At 44.7% G+C, this 22,757-nt stretch overlaps 2 protein-coding genes across 11 annotated transcripts in view; both read right to left on the reverse strand.

Moving 5' to 3' along the window:
• Positions 1 to 1,656: 1,656 nt before the first annotated feature.
• Positions 1,657 to 21,413, reverse strand: LOC106887819 (neurogenic locus notch homolog protein 4-like). 10 transcript variants are annotated; one of them, XM_014941565.1, is made up of 24 exons: positions 21,294 to 21,413; positions 21,010 to 21,097; positions 20,419 to 20,610; positions 16,778 to 16,882; positions 13,010 to 13,269; positions 12,677 to 12,771; positions 12,444 to 12,588; positions 12,118 to 12,332; positions 11,938 to 12,037; positions 11,690 to 11,830; positions 10,996 to 11,162; positions 10,590 to 10,802; positions 10,085 to 10,182; positions 9,267 to 9,444; positions 8,542 to 8,769; positions 8,225 to 8,316; positions 7,879 to 8,052; positions 6,966 to 7,121; positions 5,791 to 6,008; positions 5,012 to 5,263; positions 4,717 to 4,909; positions 4,071 to 4,181; positions 2,945 to 3,301; positions 1,657 to 2,198 (listed from the first exon to the last, which is right to left on the reverse strand). In XM_014941565.1, the coding sequence occupies exons 6-19, from the start codon at positions 12,723 to 12,725 to the stop codon at positions 5,979 to 5,981; spliced, it is 1,986 nt and encodes a 661-aa protein (XP_014797051.1). In that variant the 5' UTR covers positions 12,726 to 12,771; positions 13,010 to 13,269; positions 16,778 to 16,882; positions 20,419 to 20,610; positions 21,010 to 21,097; positions 21,294 to 21,413; the 3' UTR covers positions 1,657 to 2,198; positions 2,945 to 3,301; positions 4,071 to 4,181; positions 4,717 to 4,909; positions 5,012 to 5,263; positions 5,791 to 5,978. The 10 variants fall into 10 exon arrangements, with proteins under 10 accessions (XP_014797051.1, XP_014797059.1, XP_014797052.1 ...); XM_014941573.1 differs by having other exon boundaries at positions 2,915 to 3,301; XM_014941566.1 differs by having other exon boundaries at positions 1,657 to 3,301; positions 8,225 to 8,313.
• LOC106887814 overlaps positions 20,370 to 22,757 on the reverse strand; it is a 16,849-nt gene continuing 14,461 nt past the window's right edge. Inside the window, exons 10-11 of the mRNA XM_014941559.1 lie at positions 21,010 to 21,097; positions 20,370 to 20,610 (exon numbers count right to left, since the gene is read on the reverse strand). Coding sequence (XP_014797045.1) covers positions 20,370 to 20,610; positions 21,010 to 21,097 — 329 coding nt within the window. The remainder of the gene's footprint in view (positions 20,611 to 21,009; positions 21,098 to 22,757) is intronic.

Here is a 22,757-nt window from a genome sequence, read left to right on the forward strand (position 1 = left end):
TGCAGACCCCTACAAACCCCTGCAGAACCTTGCAGACTCCTACAGACCGCTGCAGACCCCTTCAGACCCCAGCAGACCCCTACAAAACCCTCCAGGCCCCTGCTACACACCCCTACGGTTGCCTGCAGACACCTACAAACACCTATGAACCCCTGCAGATCCCTACAGACCCCTAAAGACCTCTACAGTCCTCTGAAGACCCCTATGGACCCCTGCATACCCCTTCAGACCCCTACAAACCCCTGCAGACCCCCACAGAACCCCTGCAGACCCTTAGAGACCCCTATGGACCCCTATGGACCCCAGCAGACTCCTAGAAGACCCCTTTGCAGGGGTGTACCCTGTTGGAGGGCAAGAACTTCACTGATTTTGGAAGTCGAGGGTCATTTATAATCATGTAATATTCACTACCACCCAGCCCAGAAAACCTTACAGACAGGCTGTAACATCTCTCCAGGGCTAAAGAAATTTTGGAGAAGTCTTAAAATTCGACAGATCCCTCTTATTCCCAAGAAGTCTGTTTCCATAGCTAATTATTTTTAGTCATTCCAAATGGAGCCCTCACTTGTATTCTGAGCTCAGCTTCTACTTCTAGCTAAATTTCGTTATGATTTTTTCCACTAGATTCAAGAGCCATCTGGTAGCATAAATCATTCCTTATGAAATCTCTTTACGCTACAGCAAAATTACTTCTAAGGTTGTCTTTCACAGATAAAATAAACCGAGCTTCTGTAGTGGACCTGCCACCTTGTCCCTGGTTATTGCACCACCTCGTGGGAAAAGAGATAAAACACAGAAGGAAAAAAAGGACGTGCAGGTCAATTTTTCAGCAAGTGTGATGTTGAGGCTAAAGAAGGGATTGATAATACACTAAACCTATGGTGAAAACAGTGAAAATACATGTATAAGGCTGAAACAGAATGTCAGGCAAACACAAAGGGAAAAGGAATCGCTCAGAAACACCTACTGAGATCACGAAGTAGATGCTGTATAGCTGACCCAAAGGGCCAAGAACAAAGTCTTCAAGGTTTTATTAATTTTTGCACACAAGGCATTCAGCAAGAAATATTCAGGCCCAGTATCTTCTAGTTTGGATGTCCCTCTACTATAACCTGTAGCAATCCTGCTATAGCTCTATTTTCCCACTCCCAAGTGACTGTCTCACTGCACCCTGCGTTACACAGCGATGTCTGGGCCAGATCAGACAATCCTGCCCCGCTGCAATAATGTCCGGCCGGGCAGGGCTGGCACTGCTCCTCTGCCTCCAGGCCCACCACCGTAGAGAAGGATCCAGGAGGACAGGGCACAGGATACCCAGTACCACTGGGGCAGAAATGCCCCGCAGGACAGATGTCATTACTAGGCAGATCAAGGCTGGAAGATTCCACCTGTATCAGGAAAATACAGAGAAGGAGAGAAAAAGTGTTATTGAAAGAAGATTTAGCACAATGTACTACAGAGGCAGGTTCTGGAAAGGACACATAAGAGCCGAGTCCTACAAGTTTGCTCCCACTGAAACTAAATTTTATTCCAACCACAGCTAGAATAAAAAAAGGTACTGGCTGCTGAGGCAGGCTACCTTATCCCTGATGCCATCTTTTGGAGGTGCAATCTACAGAAATGGAGGTCTGGCCAGAATTTATTAGTGATGTTGAGGCTAAAGAAGGGATTGATAATACACTAAACCTATGGTGAAAACAGTGAAAATACATGTATAAGGCTGAAACAGAATGTCAGGCAAACACAAAGGGAAAAGGAATCGCTCAGAAACACCTACTGAGATCACGAAGTAGATGCTGTATAGCTGACCCAAAGGGCCAAGAACAAAGTCTTCAAGGTTTTATTAATTTTTGCACACAAGGCATTCAGCAAGAAATATTCAGGCCCAGTATCTTCTAGTTTGGATGTCCCTCTACTATAACCTGTAGCAATCCTGCTATAGCTCTATTTTCCCACTCCCAAGTGACTGTCTCACTGCACCCTGCGTTACACAGCGATGTCTGGGCCAGATCAGACAATCCTGCCCCGCTGCAATAATGTCCGGCCGGGCAGGGCTGGCACTGCTCCTCTGCCTCCAGGCCCACCACCGTAGAGAAGGATCCAGGAGGACAGGGCACAGGATACCCAGTACCACTGGGGCAGAAATGCCCCGCAGGACAGATGTCATTACTAGGCAGATCAAGGCTGGAAGATTCCACCTGTATCAGGAAAATACAGAGAAGGAGAGAAAAAGTGTTATTGAAAGAAGATTTAGCACAATGTACTACAGAGGCAGGTTCTGGAAAGGACACATAAGAGCCGAGTCCTACAAGTTTGCTCCCACTGAAACTAAATTTTATTCCAACCACAGCTAGAATAAAAAAAGGTACTGGCTGCTGAGGCAGGCTACCTTATCCCTGATGCCATCTTTTGGAGGTGCAATCTACAGAAATGGAGGTCTGGCCAGAATTTATTAGTAGGCAGCAACATATTCCATCAGACATTAAGAGCAGCATGTCATCACATTTGAGGAGCTCTCTAGGGCAGCAGTAAAAGACATGAGCAGCCCCATACAGAGCAGTAATGCTGGGAAAACGTTACACCAGGAGCTACAAGGTTGTGAAGGTCCAGTCCTTGTTCCCAGGAGTCACTAGGAATGCCGTGCTGCCCCCTGGCACTCACTCATCCTGGGTTTGAAGGGAGCTGGGCTGATGGCTCCCTTGGCACAACGATAACCTGAATGGCAAAATCCAGAAGGCTGTGGCAGACCTGGTGCTGAGCAATACATGCCTAAAACGAACAGAAAAGCTATCTCAGTGTGAGGGCCTGCACAGAAGATCAGCAGAGGAGTCAATAAGATGAAGGAAGAAGTCATATTTTCCCCAACCTTCCCATGTATGTCCCCCTGGGTTTCTTGTGCCAAGCCCCCACTCACCTGCTGGGCAGGGCTCCCAGTCAGACTCACCAGTGGCACCAGTCCTGGGGCCAAAGGTACCCTTGGGACACAGATGCTCTGTACTGAAGTTGGTACCTGGCAGACAGAAGTACCCAGCAGGACACAGCTCACGAGTACGTGCTCCAGAACCTAGGATACAAAGAACTGCATCTTGCGTAGGAGATATTATGAGAGGTGACAGGCAATGCCATTCTCTGTCAACACAGGCACTCCTCCTCCCCTGTGACTTCATCTACATGCAGGACACTGGATTCATCCCGAGTACTCATTTAGTTGTTCAGATTCCCAATGCAGTAATTGGAAAGAAACAGCACTTCCAGAGGAAATGCACTTCAAATGCAATTCATCTCATCCGAAAGCAGACATCTAAAATGAAAAAGATAAATTGCACCTCAGAAGTGCCTCTTTCTCTCCACTGACTACAGAGTGAGCAAACTAGCTTGGATATAGATGTCTAAGAAAAGAGCTGCCTACTAGAGTAATCCCATCTAGGGAGTTCAATCCCACCTGTGCAGCCATATTTCTTGGGCGTTTTTTTTTGCCTGCATGAGCTGCGGCACAGAAATATCTTTGTTAGTTGTATTTTCCTGGGAATGGATTTTTTCCCCAGAGCGGAGAAAGATGTGGCTTCAGCCTATTTCTTCCCCTCAACCTCATATTCTTTGAAATCTGCTCTGACTTCCATTCTTAGCAGAAACTGATCTACCTCCCTGTCCAGTCCAATCCATGTAATATTGACTTAGTAGAACCTTAAGTGATGCCATTCGAAACCCTTTTTTGTTCCACCGAGTCTAACAGGAAGACTCAGCCCTTAGTGACAGGGAAACCCTTCTTATCACAGTACTCCAGACTCCTCACTTTTGTTAGATTGTTCACAGAAGAGTCCTGTTGGGCTGGGGTCCCAAAAGCCCTTCCTCTCCTGTGACTGATATGTCCCATTCTCACAGGAAAAGCAGATCCCATGGGGCACTAAAAGCCTTGTGGACAGTGATGGGGAACAGACGGCAGCCTGGCCAGGTGGGCAGTGGTAGCTTGAAGAACATGGTACTTCAGAATTGGTTTTGCCCAGCTCCACAACAACAAAAGAAAGCCTTTCCTTTTCCTTTGCTAGATCAAAGGCAATAGAAACCCTTACCTTCCAAATAAAATGCTCAACTGTGTTTCTGAGGCTCTCTGATGCGGTCCCAGCTCTGGTACAGACTCATGTGAGCTCAGTCATTTCCTCCCTGTTGCTTCAGTTCCTCCCCTGAGAAAGAAAAACCCTCTTTGTATCATGGAAGGTGATGGGTCACTCTGTTACTGTCAGTGTGACCGCAAATATTTCAGTGCTGGGGGAAGCAAATAAACATCTTGTACAGACAGATGGTGAGAACCTCCGAGAAGGAGCAGCTGTCTAGGAGCGGAGACCCTGGCTGCTAGCCAGTGCCAAGCACTTGTTTGCCAGGATATTTTGTTTCCCTGAGAGGTGGAAGACATATGAGGCATCTAGAAGAGGTGGCTGAGTCAAGGAAGAAAAAAGGTGTAATAGCAATAATTGTTATGGGTGACCTGAGACTGCTACTGATAACCCAACAGGAGTTGGGGAAGACAAATGATTTGCAGCATTTATATTTACTGCACATCCTGCAGAAACTGTCGCTGACCAAAAGGGATGTGTGGCACTTTGAGTTTGTTCTTCCTGTATCTGCTAAGGACAAGCTTGTAAGAAATAAAGCTGTAGTGGGTATCTTAACTTGCATTGTGCAACCCCCCAGTTGCCAAACACATCATCAGAGACTCACCAGTGCAGAAGTATCCAGCTGGGCAGAGCTGACAGTCTGTCGACTGCCATTTTCCACTCTCGGAGTTGAAGCTTCCAGGGCTGCATGGGATCGGGGATTCAGAGCCTTCGGGACAGTAGAAGCCAGGGGGGGCAATGCTTATGATCTGGTTGTGTGGATCCAAGATCACAGAAATATCCGGCGTAACATGTTCCTGCAAGAAAGAAAAGCTTCGGCATTATGCTTAGGCAACCAGAAAACATAAAGAAGTTTAAAGTAGGAGACAAAAAAGATGTTAGATGCACGTAATACGCACCAGAAACCATGGCCAGGCCTTCTCCTTGGCAGAACTTCCCCCCAGGGCAGGGCAGACAGGCATTACGGTAAACCATCCCAGACCGAGGTAAGAACGTGCCAGTGGGACATAGCTCTGGCTTGCTGCTGCCAGGTGGGCAGTGACGGCCTGCTGGGCAAAGGCTGCCTGTCTCATCATTGACAGGATTGGGTATACGGGCCTTCGAAGTGCAGTAATACCCAGGCAAACAAGGACCGCTTGGGGACGAGAGTCCTAAAGAAAAAGAACATAAATTCAAATAAGCCAGTGGCATTACAGAAATCACAGCTTCTGCACTAAACAAACCAGACAAGCCTTGTCATCACAATGATTTCGCCTGTGACTAGCTCTGTTAGTTAAAAGCTCCATCTACGCTCTCCGTATTTACTTACACTACTGATAAACCAGATAAAGGCCTAAACAGTTTTCTCCATCACCTTTACAGATGGGGCTGAGCAGCACCTCTCTTTCCACTACGAGACAACCACGAGAAGTCCTAGAATCCACGCGGCTTGGCTTTTGGTTTCATAACATTTGCTAGAACAAAAACGCCTTAATCTGCCTCTAATTAAAATGTTACAAAAGACAGCTTGTAAAATCTTTAAAGTAATCACAAAGAATCTCTACCCAAGGGGTGCCAGAGACCACTTCAAATGCTTCTTAGAAGTCACATGAACTCCAGACAGAAGCTGATGGAACTTTTTGGTTCTCCTAGATACAAAACATCCTAGATTTGTATTTAATCCACAGGTGATTCCTACCTGCACTGGCACAAAACGTGCTTCCAGGACAAGGCTTGCACTCCCTGGGATTTCCCACTCCAGTTTGGTTACTGTAGGTGCCCTCTGGGCACGGGTACTGATTGGCAGCTCTTGTTCCCGATGGGCAGTAATATCCTGCTGGACATTCTATTGGCTTGACCACACCTTGTGAGAAGTTCTCTTGGAGATCAGCTGGGTGGTCTTCTGGGGCACAGAACCTACCAAAAAAAAAACCAACCCCAAGTCTTGCCTCAGCCCATGCTCTCCTTCTCTTCTGCTAGAGATTAAGATGCACTTTCTGCATGACAGTGGCCGTCTAAGACTACACAATAAAAAGAAAGCTAATTACTTGAAAGGAAACAAATGGAGAGCTGAGAAGGTGAGATGCAACATTTCAGGGTCGTTTTGTCCATCCCAGCAGACTGACCTACCAGGATGGACTTTCTATGATACAGTGGTTGCAGTACAGAAAATGACATAATAAAGGGAAAGGTGATACAAAAACAGAAACATGAAAAACAGCCTTTTATAATAAAGGATACAAGAGACAGAGCAGCCTAAGGCAAAGGGAAATACAGATGCTAATTCCTAAGAAAAGCATCAAGAGGAAGGAGCAAAATCCCTTTCACTTACGTTCCTGCTGGGCAAGTTTCACAGTGGCTTTTACCAGCCTGGTCCTGATATTTTCCAGAGGGACACTGTATGGGCTCTGGGCTGCCAGTGGGGCAATAGCAACCCCCAGGACACAAACAGTCTAGGAGCAAAAAAAGAAATACACTTCTAACATCACTGGTCTGCTTATGTCCTGAACAGCTGCCATTAGAGGAAGCATCACTACAAATACGGAAGATTTAATGAGATAAAAGCCTTATAAAGAACAAAAAAAATCCCTGGTTTTGTTAAAAGCATTGCTTTATCAAAGATGAAAATATCACAAGGAATAAACTCCTCTTGGGATATTTTGCTTTGATAAGATCCCCTATTTTTCCTGCTATATTTACATACAATTACCCACTACTTAACCTGTGTTGCTTGGAATAATTTTTAGCAAACATTTTTTAATTTACATAGCTAGCCATTTCTGAACATAACTTGAAACTGTAAGTAACGGCAGACTTTAACATCATCTTGCCACTGCAACTCCTATAGGTAAAGAACAACCCCTGAATTCCTACCTGAATGCTGGCCTGACACAGAGCCCTCTGGGCAAAACCATCCTTCTTTACACAAGCCCGCCAGGGAGCTCTGACCTCGCTGAGAACAGAGCCTCCCTGGGACGCAGGCCTGGCAGTCCTGTGCTGACTGGCCACCACGATGAGCCAAAAAGGAGCCTGAAAATATAAAGCCACCAAAAAGCACATTCTCCCCTCATCCTAGACGCTGCTGGAAGTGGCTACGGAGAGAAGCACAAGCTGGTCACACAGTAGCTTTCCAGCTACACTAGCCCCAGCTACCTCTTGCAGAAGATGATAAAAGGATGTTGGTTAGGAAGGAATTCAAAGGGAGTGAAGTCCCCAGCACTCCCTTAGGACAGTAGATGACAGCCCTCCTTATAAGAGAGGTCTGAGGGACAGTGGTCCTGAGCGCTGGCTGAGGTGAATTCCCATTTATTTCTGGTCTGAGCAGTGCAATCACTTGCTTAATGTAACTACAGATTTTACCCAGGAAAGAAACACATATTCCACAATCTTTCTTATTCAGCTTAACACTTTGTCTCATTAACGGTGATGTTAAAGGACAGCTCTCACAGTGCAAGGAGGGTGGCAGAGGCTCTTATCTGTGCTTGGCTTTGTGAACTTTCATTCAGGAGGGCTCCACAAAGAGCTTCACACACACACACACACACCCCCAGCAGCACAGAGGCCACAGAGAGAGGCTCCAGAGGCAGTTTGGCAATGACTCTTTGAATGCACATTTAAGACTGACGTTTCCAACACAGCAGCCCTGGATTAGAGGCTGAGCTGTTGTGTCAATAGCAGTTGTCCCTTGGGGAACATAAAGGCATGGACTCAGCCATGGAGAAGCTCAGCAGCTCTCTGGGCTCTGGGAACAGAAACGATAGCATGCAGCAGCTGCCATCAAACCTACCTGGGGGACATGGAGATGGAGAAGAACTCCCTGCAGGACAAAAGTGGCCTCGAGGACAAATGTTCCCCACTGCTCCATCCATGGGGTTTGGGAGCGTGGAGCTCCCTGTGCAGTAGAAGCCAGCCTCGCAAGGACCTGACAGAGCTGCGAGCTCTGCAGTTGCACAGGACAAACCTGAAGCAGAGGGCAGAAGCAAGGACATCATTTAAAAGACGCCAGCACCAAACAGTCACAGCACAAGACCGGGACCACCCACTGATCTTAGCAAAAGGGAAAAGAGTACAAATGTATAAAAAACCCAGCCCAACCCAATAAACTTGTGCAGGAGGAAAGAGCCTTCTCCTACCTGGAGTGCAGGGCAGAGGAAGAAATGAACTAGCAGGACAAAAGGTCCTTGGCACAACCCAACAGACCCAGAAGCTGAAGCTGTTGTGCCTGCTAATGGAAAAGACACAGACTGAGCTGAAACATAAAAATTGCAAGCACTCTATCTTACCTAAAGAGTTCAGGAAGGGCAGACCCAGAGCACTGAATCAAGGAAAGTAAAAAGGGAAAGTCTGCCACCCTGAACCTGGCCAAGTCCCTTTGGGTGACGACTCTGTAATAACCACCTCCTCGATAATAATCACCATCACACTTTATCTTTATTGTTTCCCTTCGTACCAGTGTAATTTCCAGGAAACACTGGTTTGCTTGATGTGGATCCAGGCGGACAAAACCATCCAGGCATGCACAGTCCATCCAGTCTTGCTAAACCCGGCTTGGAAGAGACCCTTCCAGGAGAACACAGCTGGCACTTGGAAGCATCCCAGATATTTAAAGCTTCACTATAGGTTCCACAGGGACAACAATACTGTGTGGCAAACTGTGTATTCCTGGGGCAATAGTGACCTAGGAAAGAAAAGACAGGTTTTATGAAGGTTAGCAAATGCTGGTAATAGCGTGGGAAGAATCCTGAACCTGCAGATACAGCGTTCTCTTCGTCTTTTTCTGAGAAGGACTGATCCCGAGCTACGATGATGGGTCCATCTTGCAATTTAGCACTACTCTCTAATAGCTACGTCACACTGGCTGCATAAAACAAAGCTGATCAGGGCTGAGGATTAGCAATAGCTTTAATAGCATGCAGTTTTTTAATGAGAAGATCTCAAAGTGTGTGATAAAGGTCTACTGTCAAAACTGCTTGCTCGATTTACCATTTTCCACAATCAGATGGGAACTGAATCCCAAACTGCTTTGACCAAGGTGACTGATGTGTCCACTGGAAGAGGTTCATGCCTCGTGCAACCCAGTCCAATGATAAATCTACTCCAAAAAGCCGCAAAGGTATCTGCTCATCTCTTAAACACAATTTCCCAGAACGAGTGGGTAGGTGCCATCAGACCCACCTGCAGGGCAATCCGTGTAGTTTGTGGAAGCCACTGTGCAGTAAAAGCCCTCTGGGCACTCCAGACACTGTGCCATGCTCCAAGATGGGCTGTAACTCCCTGCAGGGCACGGCCGGGCTCTGGTGCTCCCCACAACACAGTAGTGTCCAGGTGGACACGGTCCTCCACTGACTGTTGTCTTTGAAGAAGAACACCACAGTTACAGTCTATAAACTCACGAGGGTGGCATTGCAAAAAGATCTATGTCAGATTCTAGTGGAGAAGAGAACTGACATTAGACTGAGGGATTCTGTGCTCATCCCTCAGTCCTTAAGGCTGCACACCTATCCCTTTTCCAAAATAAGGGATCAGAATTCTGCCCTTAACAAATCTCGCTGGGCCAGCCATTTGGAAGCCAACACCACCCTTTCTTCATCCGTAGCCCGCAGAGAGTTGTGGCATAAACCCTGTGTCTTATCAAGTCATCATCTTTAAAAATTCTTATTGCATTTTGCCTAGGAGGAGGGCTGGCAGATGCAGTATTCTAATCAAACCCATGCACTCCCTAAAAGCTGTAATTTTAATCTGATAAGGCATTCCACTCTGCTCTGTGGCATCAATATGCAAAGATAAAACTATTTTTGGTCAGCTTTTAGATGTAACAGCTGAAAAAAGGCCAGGTGTATTTTGCTCTCTCCGCCCCTTTCACTCTCCAGATGGACTGACCAAGAAGATCATGTGGTAAGGAAGAGTTTAATCTGAGGCAATAAGGTGACCTTATGGTCTTCAGTTCCACGGATATGACATTTTACACTATTTACATCACCAGCACAGCTTACCCTGGGAGGTTTAGAAGAAATGGCTCCTCCACTACAGTAGAATTCAGCCTCACATAATCCAGTTGGAGACACAAGTCCAGTCCCATTGCAGTAGTACCCTGAAGAGGGACAACAAAAAGGACCATAATGATACTGGCCACACAAGACAGACAATACTAAGTACATAACAAGAAAATAATCACTGAAGCATCATGTCTGATGTCGCCCACACCTGTTCTTCTGGAGATGCTTTCACTGGGCAAGTACAGAGCACACACAACTAAGCAAACAGCACTCTTTGGATCATCTCTAAGTAAAAAAGCATCTAGTGGAACAGCACAGAAGCTTGTGCCTCACCGTGAGTATCCTCTTATGTGGAAAAGCGGCAGATTCAGTCTTTTTATGCTGCGCTTAACATCTCTCTCCAAGAAAGCAGTTGATGATTGCCTACCACAAAGTTTCTCAGAAGCCCTAGAAATGCTGGTGACTGGCTAGAATCTCGTTAGCCCTTCCTTTCATACTGTACCTGCATCACACAGGAGACAGTCCTCAATCCCAGTATTCCCAGTTGAGTTGCTATAATAACCAGGAGGACACGGCTGTGGAAAGGCAGAGCCCAGAGGACAGTAATTTCCCTTGGGGCATGCATTCCCCAGAAGACCATCTGTAGGTGTGGGACTAGAAACACCTCTGCTGCAGTAGAACCCAGACAAACAGGGTCCTGTAACGCGTGGGTGCCCTGCAAGCACACAGTAATGCCCTGAGGCATTACTAATGCCATGACATTAGTACCAGCAGAAAAAAGCAGAAACATACTTCAGAGAACAGGCTATGTCCTTACACAGTTCATCCGCTGAAGGTCAGGAATGTTCAAGACACATTTTCATACATTCTCCTGTCCTCAGCCTGAGAGATGCTTATTTGCTGGTTACCTGGGTCACAGGGGGTGCAGCGAGACATCAGGCTGCTTCCAGGCTGTGGGTTGTAAGTCCCCTGAGGACACGGGAACTGAGTTGCAGAAGCAGTACCGGGAGGGCAGTAGTGGCCGGCTGAACATTCGTTCTCCAAAAAGGAAGAGGAATTTTTGGGGCAGAAGCAGCTGGTCCAAAGAGAGATTAAAAAAAAAAAAAAAAAGGATGGGGAAAAAAAAAAGACATTAAAAAAACACATTTTCTAGCAATATACTATCCACGAGTACCTGAATAATGACTTAATGGTGAGACTAAATGGTCTAATGTGGCTGCTGCACTGTGCTGACCACAAAAGAGACCTATTTATGCATATTACTACATTATTAGTTGTTTCCTCGTATGCCAAATTGATGGCATAATTGTAAAAGCCACAGAGACATAATTTTCTTAACTTGAGTCATAACACATCCAGGCTGTGATTCATCAACTTGTACAAGTTAAACAAGGTCAAATCCAAACAGTCAGTAATTGGAGATGAATCCCCCAAGGAAAAACCAGATTCGGCATCAGGTGATACACAAGATTCTCTTCCCTTTCAACAGGCCTCTGCCAGCCTGTTGCCAAGGGAACCATCTATTATTTCAGACGTGAAAAAAGTCTATGGTGCCAATGGTTTCCTTGCTCTGAACAGCCTTCCCTTCCAGTGTAGCTGTACCTGGGTTTAGGACTTTGCCTGGTCCCATAATCAATTATACAGTGTTGCTTAACAGAGCTCAATAGTTGCTCTGCTTCCTTCTCAAAGTGCTTTTCAGTAGTAAATGAAGTCATTTTCCCACCACACACTGCTCCGTGATCACTGGATAAAAAATTTCCAATAGTTATATTATAATATTAGTATATTTCCAATAGTTACATTATAATACTAGTATACACACAACACTAAGCTCACTGTCTGACTCTTACCCTTCAGGACAGGGGAGGCAGCTGGCTTGCCTTTGTGAAGGGTTATAGGACCCGGCCAGACAAGCAATCGGAAGAGCTGTGCCCTCGGGACAGAAATACCCTGGAAAAGAAAGGAAAGATCAGAATCTGCTCTAGAAAATCAAAGACAAACTAGACATCTAAGTGGGAACCATAACTCACCCTGGGGACACAGCTGTGGCTTCTCACCAGAGACACAGAATTCACCCACTGGGCAAGGATAGCACTGCTCTCCGTGGGTGTGCGGCATGTGGGAGCCAGGGGGGCACGGGGCTGGACTCCCGGATCCAAGAGGACAAAAGTGACTGACTGGACACGGAGCTCCTGAGAGGCCATCAGTGGGTGTTGGGGTCTGGGCTTTAGTGACACAGTAGTACCTGCAGCCACAAACACAGGAAAATACTCTTTATTCCAAGAGGGTAAAGAAGACCCCTTGTAGGACACCTCTCCTTACACAGAGTACATAAGTGTGATGTTCTCCTACTTACCCTGGGCTGCAGTGTCCTGAGGGTGCCCTCTGCCCAGAGCTGTTGCAGTAATACCCCCCAGGACACGGCTGGCATTCCTGCACACTCCTTCTACCTTCACTGCCAGACCACGTGCCAGGAGGGCACTGCAACAGAAGCAGAGCACCTGGCAAAATAATTGCACCAGAGTAAGGAAATGCCATCTCATGCTCTCTATGAATTAAAAAAAATTAAGCTTTAGCAAAGCATCCAACCTTCAGGACAATAATGACCAGGAGGACAAGGAAGTCCTGATTCTCCCATCTTGGGGGTTTCTTACTCGGGCACCAGAATCCCTCAGCACAGTCTCCTAGAAAACAAAGTAACGTATACAAAATACATGAATATGTTAAAATAATAGGCACATAAATGCAAACTTCAGAATACAGATTGAAATAGAGTCACGGAAAATCCCCCACTGGATTTTTTGACAAGGTATCACAGACAGAATTCTCATTTCTGCTGTCCCTCTCTCAGTTCTTTCTTAGAAAAAGAAGAATCTTTTTGTTTTATGGGAAGTTCTTGATGAGTAAAATGGGACAGCTCACCTTAGCTGAGATGAGAACCCTGGAGTCCAAACTCCAATCCCCAGCACTATGGCCACCAGCCATAGACGTGACTGTAGCACCAGCAAATATGCTCAGAACCAGTCTGAGTACAAGCTCTCCCTGCTGGGCAGGCTCGGCAATCGGCGGCTTCATCCGGTCCTTGGAGAGGATTGTATGTACCTGGCTGGCACGGCACCGGGCAACTTGCTCCAGCAGGACAAAAATACCCAGCAGGTATTTCTTCCAACACAATCCAATTCCTAAAGAGAGAGAAGGCATTTAAGTTCCCAAAGAGAGCATGACCTACTGGCAAAACAGAGGGTCCTACAAAATATGATTCCTTTGCTTTCACCCACACCAAGGAAGTATGATGGAGGTTCCTTCGTAACAGCAATGAAGCTACTGCAAAGCCAGAAGGTGGTGGTATTGGATTAGCCGAATATTACTGCGGTCGAGTGGCTGGTGGAAGCAGTAAAACCATCTGGACTGTGTTCTGAGAAATTAGATACATTTTAAATAAACAAAAACATCAGCCTTAAAACACTCTGATGCAGGTAATTTTAATAAGCACAACGCTTAGGCTTCAGCTGTAAGAGAGCCCAGGGTTTCCACGAAAGCTGAGTGCTTTCCATGTTTGCATTCTGAAAGCATAGAGAGATAAACTAGTTTTGCAGACCGGTGATATATTCAGTACAAACACACGGATAGCTGCTTGAATGACAACCAATTTGAGCTATGATCTCTAAAATCCCCTGTGTTAAACAAAAGCTGCTTGCATTGTACCATAAAGGATCACTAGTAAGATCAATACATAATAAAACAATGATCCCTTACTGGTGCTACCATGTTCAGAAAGTGCATTTCATTATAAAATGTCCCCAAATGTTTAACTTGGCAAGAAGGAAACACAAATTTAGTACAAGAGTAGTTGCTATCCTCCTGAGTCATGCCTTTCAACAGCACAAAGCAAAAAGAGCAATTCAGGGGGAAAAGGAAAACACGGGCTGCTGCTGATAGCTCCCTGGAGTACTTCAGGTCGAAACCCTGCTGCCTTCCAGGTGCTTGTCAAGGAAAGGCTCAAGCATACACAAGTACGTAGGTGCCTCTGCAGGCTGGAACAGAGCCTTACAGCACCCCCAAAATGACCAGGATTTATTAAAATCTAGGCCACCCCCTCCACAGACTGAAGAGTAGGTCCAGATTAGGATTCCGCAGGGTGCCAAACAAGTTCAAGGGCCATCTCTCCCTCTGCTTTCCACCCACTTGCTCATTCCCACCCCTCAGGAAAATAAAAACAACTCGTCATTTCCCCCCTTACATTTACTCCACTTGGCACGGATGAACACAAGCTTCAAAAACCTCGATACGACAAGATCTTAATTTCTCAAAACTATAAAATCCCACAGCTCTGACCACAGCAACTGAATCAACACACCTGAGGGAGGGTTGCAACCTCACAGTGCTGTGGGACCCTTTAAAAATTGCCTTAAGCTGACAAAAGCTTCATGCTGCAGATCTGCACCCCCAGCAAACCCAGCGGGAATGCCATTTGATATAACCCCAATCCACGCCACTTGGCTATAGGGACATAAAATTTCCATTTCCTGCCTGACTTTCTGGAGACAATGCCTCCCTTTGGAGTTCAGATCAGACTTAATAGCGTGGCTGCCTGGATATTTTACACGAGATCAATCACGACACGGATTTACAGCGTATTATTTATTCTGCAGTATTTGCTGTGCAATAAATGTGCTGCAGACAAACTGGGCATCACTGAGGTGTATCACACTTAACACCTTGTAGTGCAGATGGTGGGCATATTTTAATATCACACGAGCCATCACCTACCTCATGGTAGCATACTTGAACTATTCTATGGCTTGTCAGAGTTTATTCCTGTATCCCCCGTCTATTTTGCAGCAGGCGTTGTCCTACCTTTGCCAAGTGTTCCTTAGGAGAGCTGACAACATCATTATATAAAGTAGTACAGGCACAGCGTTAACAGCTCACATTATTAAACCAAGAGTTTTAAAAATCTAATTTACTTTGCAGCTTCTACAGTGTGTGTTCAGGTGCCACTGGCCCTGTCTCTTGAATTTTGCTGCCTTGACGAGATGTGAGGTTTGTTCCTTGCTGCACCATGGAAATGCATTTCTGGTTTTAATTTCAGTAGTGGGCGGAAAGCAGCAATTTCCTAGACTTAGTTGGTGAGTAAAAAAATCATTCAACAGTCAAGACGCTTTGGCAGCTGAGTTGTTTGCTAGAAAAGAAATGCTCAAACAGGAAAATATATGACTTGATTTGAAGGAGTATGACTCGATTTGAAGGAGATGATTATTTTCTTAGTGCAGGTACCGGTCTGAGGGGAAGGGCCCCGTAAATGTAAAGGGAGACGAGGAACTGAGCAACCCAGAGCGGTTTCTGCTTCTCGCAGTGCACCTGGTGATTGGTGACACCGGATAAAACATTCTGGACTTGGGCCCAAGTTTACTTTAGTGAATTGAGCTCGTTCCCTGAATGTCCCTCTGACTCTATGTTCCCATTTGTACAGCAGTGTTATAGAGAAAGAGGCAGTTTTTATACCATTGTGTGATACACTGAGCTGCTCTGCAACGTTCAAAACCAGGCAGAGCTCACCTCAGCAACATGTGATTGCAGTAGCAAAAAGCCAGTCTCCCTTCCCATGAGCAAAGACTTAGTAGCAGAGAAGATTTTAGCAAAGCTCTATTATTCCATCCTTTTACATTGCAAAATCTAGTTACTTTCAACAGCTTTCCCAATCACAAAGTTCTACTGATTTAGAAAAGCAAACTAAAACAAAAATATTTAGAAGGAAACATCACAGAAATAGACCTGGAAATCTGTGGAAGCCTTGTGCCTACCTCTTTGCATGCATTTCAGAACACTACACGCTGCTTCGTCTACTTGGCACTTTAAAAGCTCTTAAGAGCAGGGATTCTACAGCTTCTGAAGGCATAAATTCCAGTGCTTTTTTACTGTTACAATAAAAAAAGTTTTGCCTAATGTGTAAACTAATTTCCCCTTGCTGTACGTTTCAAAGGCTGAGGACTACTGTGATTGATTCAAACACACACAAATGAAAAACCCCTTTCCCAAAGGGAAAGCGTATGGTCAACTTTAATTATGTTACTCCTCTGTTCCACTCATAAAAGAGCTGGAAGATGATTCTACGCTACAGCATAACACATCTCAGAGTGGACTAATAGTGCTAAAAACAGTGTCTCGCATACAAAGCTGATGCAGTTGAATAGGCTTTAACAGCAGCCACTTGCTGACTCAGGCTTCACAGCTGACCTGCTGGATGACATTTAGCACATCATTTCAGATTGCTCCTCGATTTTCTTCCTTGTTCTGAAAGTACAATCACCTTTTCCTTCCATTGCAACTTCTCCGAAACCTCTGCACAGGGCAGGTATCTAAATAGCAGGGTCCACATTCACGAAGGCAGTTCCAATGAAATAAGTCGATAGCGAGCATTTCTGGATGTAACACCTTTGTAATTCCTGAATACTTCACCACAAATCTGGTGACTCGTAGGAGATTCCATGTGTGTTCCATTCAACCAGATTCAAATACTGGATGAAAGGAACACCCAGATTTCATCCAGATTTAAATACCGTATTTATTTACAGTAGATAAGTACTGTAACTGCCAGCCCCTTCTTCATAAGGATGTATTTAACAGTGTGTTTTACAGTGAGAATTATTACCCCCACTGTTGAAAATGCAGATCTTTTCCGATACAGACCTCGCAAGCATGAGGAGCTTCTGCTGGGTGTGTGAAGTCCCTCCTTGGGCTTGAAACTCCCTGCTGGGCACGGAGGGACCGCAAGGCCATCAGAACAGAAGTGACCTATAGAGAAAAGAAAACACGTGGTTCAGAAATGCAAGTGTTAAGCAATACACCGTTTCCTAGAGCGTATTTAAGCTCAAAGCTGTCAGCAGCTAAACTGCCCCTCACTGGGGCAAGGGCTACGTGGAGGACGCAGGGGAACCTGCTCCCGAAAAGACATTTTAAGATGTTTAAAGCATTTGAACTTTCAAAAGGTCACCGCATTCGAGGGACAAAAGATTTTCCTGTGTTTACACTGAGAAAAGACAAGGCTCAAGAAGCACAGGGCAGAAATCTAGGAGCATCACCTTCTACTAAAGCTAAATAACAAAAAATAAAAAGTTTTGAAACTCAGTAACATTTTCAAACTTCATTCAAGTTTACGCATCATTTTAAGCATTTATGGCAAGTTGTTACAAGAAAAAAAAAAAAGAAGGGGGTTATGGAGTTTTCTTTTTTGGTTTGCTTAATTTGGAATGAACATTTTTCTTGAGATCTAGAATTTCCACAGCATTTCAGTCAGCTCTTGTTTGTTGAAAGGTGCCATTTAAATGATCGACTGTTTTTATATCCAAGAACATGTTCATTTCAGGAATACAAACAAAGCTGCTGTGGAGACTATAATAAATTGCTTGGTTCTGCAATATAAGCAGAGACGCATGGATGCAATCAAGGGAAGAAAAGAGCAGGTCACTTATTTAAAAGCAGCACATTACAGATAGCCCAACTTTTTTGTGTTTTGGAAATTTTGACAACATTTGAAAAATAAATTCTCATTAATTTCCCATCTAAAAAGATTTCTTCCTATTGTAAAACTGCGCTGGAAAAGATAATGCAAGTGTTTAATACATCATGACATTTTTTAGTTCAAAACATACAATGACATTTTAAGCTAAATATCCAAATTAATTTTATTAGTTAGTATCATTAGAGTTAATTGTTCTTTCTTTCTACTCCATTTCTTCTGCTCTCTCCAAGATCGCGGGGATTAAAGACCAGCTGAAGTGTTCCTGCTTTAAGGACTACATTCCTTTCCCCAGTTTAATCCAGCATCTTTCACTTAAAATCCTTCTGCCAGTTGTACCATTTAGCAATGAAATTCTCACATCCAGCCAGAATTAATTTCTCTTTCCAAGTAAGATTTTGTAAAACTTGATTATCAAATGCTTTACTAAACTCCAGATGGATATTTGAAGAGTGAAAAAAAAAAAAAAAAAAAGAAGAAAAAAGGATTTTAATGTGGCATGAAAGCGCCACTGCTCTGCTGAAATATATGGCTATGTATCAGCATGGCAATGACACTTCGTTCACATTGCACGCAATACTAAGTACAAAGATTATATATAATTAAAGCCAGTCAGATCATGGAAAAGAACACTGGGAATCCTCAGGCCCCTCTCCTGCTTGTGATGGTATTCAAACTCCTTACAATCTAAGGGCTTTGCAATTGGGCTGGATAACTTACTCAGATTTAAGAACAGAAGAGGGACTCATTTTAACGCAGCATTTCAGCATGGGACGCTCTGCATATATTTAACCTGTGGTAAGTAGAATTTATAAATACTTCCTTAACTCCAAAGAAGCCAACATTTCCTGATTTTTTTTTAATGGAGCCACAATTACTTTCCTGGCCTTCTACAGAGCACAGTAAATACTAAATGTAGTAAGATACACACCAACAAACCCACCATCGCTTCCCGTGTATGACTGACCCCGCAAGAAATATATTATTTGCTATTCATTCCAGACACTGGAAACACGAGAAATCCTCTGTTCTATTCTCTCACGGATGTATTATAACTGCATCTAAGCTGCTGAGATCTTGGTCTAGCACAGCCTCTTTAGCTGCTCCGTTTCTTCTTCTACTGGACAATGGGTAAGACACCCAGAGTACAGGAACTCTTTATTATTTTATTAGAGAGATTCTAATTACCGACATAAGAATCAAGTTACTGAGTTTAGTGACTCTGCAGGAGGCACCTGGAGTTGGTCATTAAATAGTTCATCTTTACATCCAGTATAGGGCTCACAGGAGAGAAAAGTGTGGTAGGGTTGCAAATCTCCAACCGCATCCCCGTAGTGACACTACACATCCTTTTCCAAATCCACAGAAATGCCATGCTCTCCCTTATCAGGCCTTTTGCTAGGGATCACCTGGGTTAAGAAATGTGAATTAAAGTCCAAGGGTACCTGGAGGGAATTATCAGTGATACTGCTGCTACTTGCAGCACCAAACTTTTCCTATTTCCACTGAGAATGGAACAGGATTTATGGGGAGGGCCTTGGAGGGATACCGAAGCACCACACTTTATCACAGGAAACAAGCACAGCAGAAAGCTAACCCTGGGCTACCAAATCCTCACTAGGCTTATACTCATTCTCTGGGATGTGTAGGAGACACGCCAGGATTTTAATGCTGCAGAAAACTCTTTCTTTATGGGGAAATTATGCCAAGCGGCCATTCAGTACCGGAATGGCTTAACTTGCACTCTCACTGAAGAGATTTCCTGAACATGGGCTTATTGGGATTTCTTAGAGAGTATCAAGCAGGAAGAGAAATTAGGTAAGAAAACCACAGTGGGCCCTTATTAAATTCTACAGTTGCCACCTGGGAATACAACACCTGCTATATATGGGCATTTGTGATGGCCAGTGAATCAAGGCGCTGAAATGGAGGAAGCTGTAACTGTGTATGAATCAGTTTTACAGATGGTCAGTAAAAGTCACGGAGAGAACTGCTTTCTGTGTGGAAAGAGAAAGCAAAAGCTTCCCTCGTGGCTCAGCAGCACTTGCGCACCCAGATATACTCGTTTATGTCCCAAGGCTACATCAGCTGGACCTTCCCCATAAACCAAGCCGTTGTGATTCCCCCTGTTCTCTCACTTTCGTTCTCTGCTTTTCACCAACTCTTCCGAACAGCATCTGCTTTATCTCAGGAATTATATTTTAACCTCCAGTTCCACGGTGACACGGACACCCTATCCCTGTTCTGATACTGCCAGCTCAGTGCTACCAGAGCAAAGCGTCATTTTAGTCTCCTGAAGTTCTATGTTTTAATGACTCCAGAAGATGCCCGTGAGACACACTTACCTGCTGGGCAGGGCTGGCAGAGCAGAGCATCTTCAGCTGAGACAGAACCAGGAGAGCAGCTTATACAGTGAGTGTGGCTCGGATTTGGCTGCTGACCGGCCAAACAATGCTAAGGGGAAGAAATACAAATTCGTGCTACCAGAAGGTCTGATGGCCATCGCTGCCCAAAGCTGCGTCCCAGCCAAGCCTGAGTCAGGAAAAAGCCCAGCACTGCATTCTATCTTGTGCCTGCTCCTTCTCTGCTCTCTCCTCCCTTCCCAACACTGCTTCAGCTCTAATCTCCAGGGACAATTTTTAGAAGAAAAAGTGCTCCGAGCTTCTCCGGGTCCTCAGCTAAAGGGTTTAGTGGTGGCTGGTGACTGGAAGCACTAAAAATCTCAGAATTTAAATAAGAAGTATTTATTTCTCTTAATACAGTCTACTCGTGGAAGGTCTTAGATCTACTATACCACATGCTCATTCCGTACCTGTCTGCTCTGTCCGTCTGGGCAGATGTATCCCTCTGGACATGCCCGACACTCCAACTCTCCCTCTGGTGAGTTGGACTACCCAGGACTGCAGCTCCTCTGCACACCACTACGTGGATCACAGGAATAACCATCCGGACACGCACGGCACCCACCTCCGCTCTCAAGGCTGAGACAGCCATTGGGACAAACCTGCAGTGAGATCACAAAGACCTTCAGATCCACAAAAACATATTCTTTGCATGAATAACGTAAACCAGCAGTTTCAGACACCCTCAGGCAGAAGTGCCAGAAAGAAAGGATCTTGGATCGCTGTCAAAATCTGGCCTATGTGCTCTTGAGAGCTCCCAACATGTGCTTTTTAGTGTCAGTGGTATAAACAATGAATGGAGGGAGAGCTGCTCGCTGTCTATCTGGAAGGACAACCTGCTTTCTCTAAGCCAAACACAGTGCAAGCATCTCCTGAAAAATTTCTAAGCAGACCTCAAAATCTGGGAAGAAGCCTGAAATCAGATGATTCAAAATACATGGGAGTCGAGGCAAAGAGTACTACTTCACTCCCTTGCTCTCTTCCCCTGCCCTTCAGCTTACCCGGCAGGCTGTGATCTCTGCTTGAGCAGTAAGTTCATTGGCTGTTCCCAGCGGGCATTTCCTCGGAGCTGCTTGACCCCCAGGGCAACTGGATCAAAAATAATAAAGTTATAAAAAATGAATTCTTCTTTAGAATTCCATTCCCTATCAGCTAGTACAGGTGGTGTGCAGATACAGGAACATGCCTCTCACCAACTACACATACAAATGCCCTTTTAGCCACAGATGCACGGATCTATAAAGGATTGGGATCTCTGCAGGGATCTATAAGGAAGGAGACTTACTAGAAACCTGTCGGACATTCCAAGCAGTTGCCAGCTACGTAGTAATGTCCCTGCCCGCAGTCTATGAGACAGTGGGTCTGGCAGTCTGTGCTGCAATCCGGTGAGAGGGAAAAGGTCCCTAAAAGAAAGTGAAAGACTTAAATTTTAAGGTACAATGAGCAAACATTCAATGCTCCAAGCTAAATGACCAGTTGCAATTATACCATAACGGAGTACCAGCACAATTTTGTCACTGATGTTAACAGCATTAGTACTACTAATATAACAATTTCACTATTAAGAACAATGCTTTGCTTTAATAGAGAAGTGGTGTTTACAAATGGAACACAACATCCCACCAGTGTAGTGACTAAAAAAGAAACAGGAAATATTCTAAGCCTGTCTTGTTAAGAAGGAATCTGAATCAGAAAGTCTCACGTTCCAGTTACCCTTAGATGAATTAGCTGGCTTCTCAAAGCCACACAAAGCTGGAAAGAAACCCACCTTCTTGGGTTTTCCATTCATCGACGCTACTTCCCTGTCCATTATCATATTCATTCTGAAGTTTTGGTGGCTAAAATTAAGGAAAGGTTTCTCTTCCAGAATTAAAACCCGTTCCCTTCAGATTCCTAGATAAATACTCTGAACACAAAATTCTGGGGCAAATTTCAATTTCCAATGTTTTATCGAACTAACCCAAACTACCCTGTGTAGGTAACAGAGAGCCTTTTCCATGTCTTAAGCATCTTTTGAAAGAAAGAAACCCTAAGTTTTTCAAGAAAGCGCAAACAGCACAGTCTGATGGAAAGACCCGAGGGATGAAGCGGGTCCTCTACCACTGTGTAACCTCCACCAAGACACTTCATCTTTCTCCACTTCAGTTATACAGTCTACGCAATAAAGGCAATTTTACCCATCCCTCTTCAGGAAATCTCTTGACATCACATTCTATAAGAGAAAGGTGATAAATATTCAACAGAGTAAGACACTTGAAGAATAAAAATAACACTGGTTACTATTTCCCTTTTTGTATTTCTTACTTTCATTTAGCAAGCCTATCAGATTTACGTTCTCGTACACCACTGGCCTAACGAATTCCTTTGTTTTGGAAAGTGAGCTTCACTATGGTAACCGCAAGCATTTCACATGGACTTCCTCAGGAAGGGCTTCTCCGGGCATAAAAAAGGAGTGTGCAGGGTCAGGAGAGGAGTTCCAGGCTTGTTTTTCATCTATTCCATACCCAAATAAGCACCGTGGTCTTATTACTATTGTTACTCAAAAACATTGATGTGTTTTTTTAATCTCTTTAGAAAATTGAAACCTCTTGGTGAATGCATCTCCCCACCTTCTCCGTCTTCTCCCCTGAATGAATCCCTAAAAAAAATTGTGCTTTTGAAAGAACGGCAGGCACACTCATCACTTTATGACCTGTTATGAGCTAAACAAGTGCTGCCTCTAATGCCCTATAGCTTTCACAAGGTAACA

The sequence above is a fragment of the Calidris pugnax genome, unplaced genomic scaffold (assembly GCF_001431845.1).
Source record: "Calidris pugnax isolate Ruff unplaced genomic scaffold, ASM143184v1 scaffold97, whole genome shotgun sequence".
Lineage (NCBI taxonomy): Eukaryota > Metazoa > Chordata > Aves > Charadriiformes > Scolopacidae > Calidris > Calidris pugnax.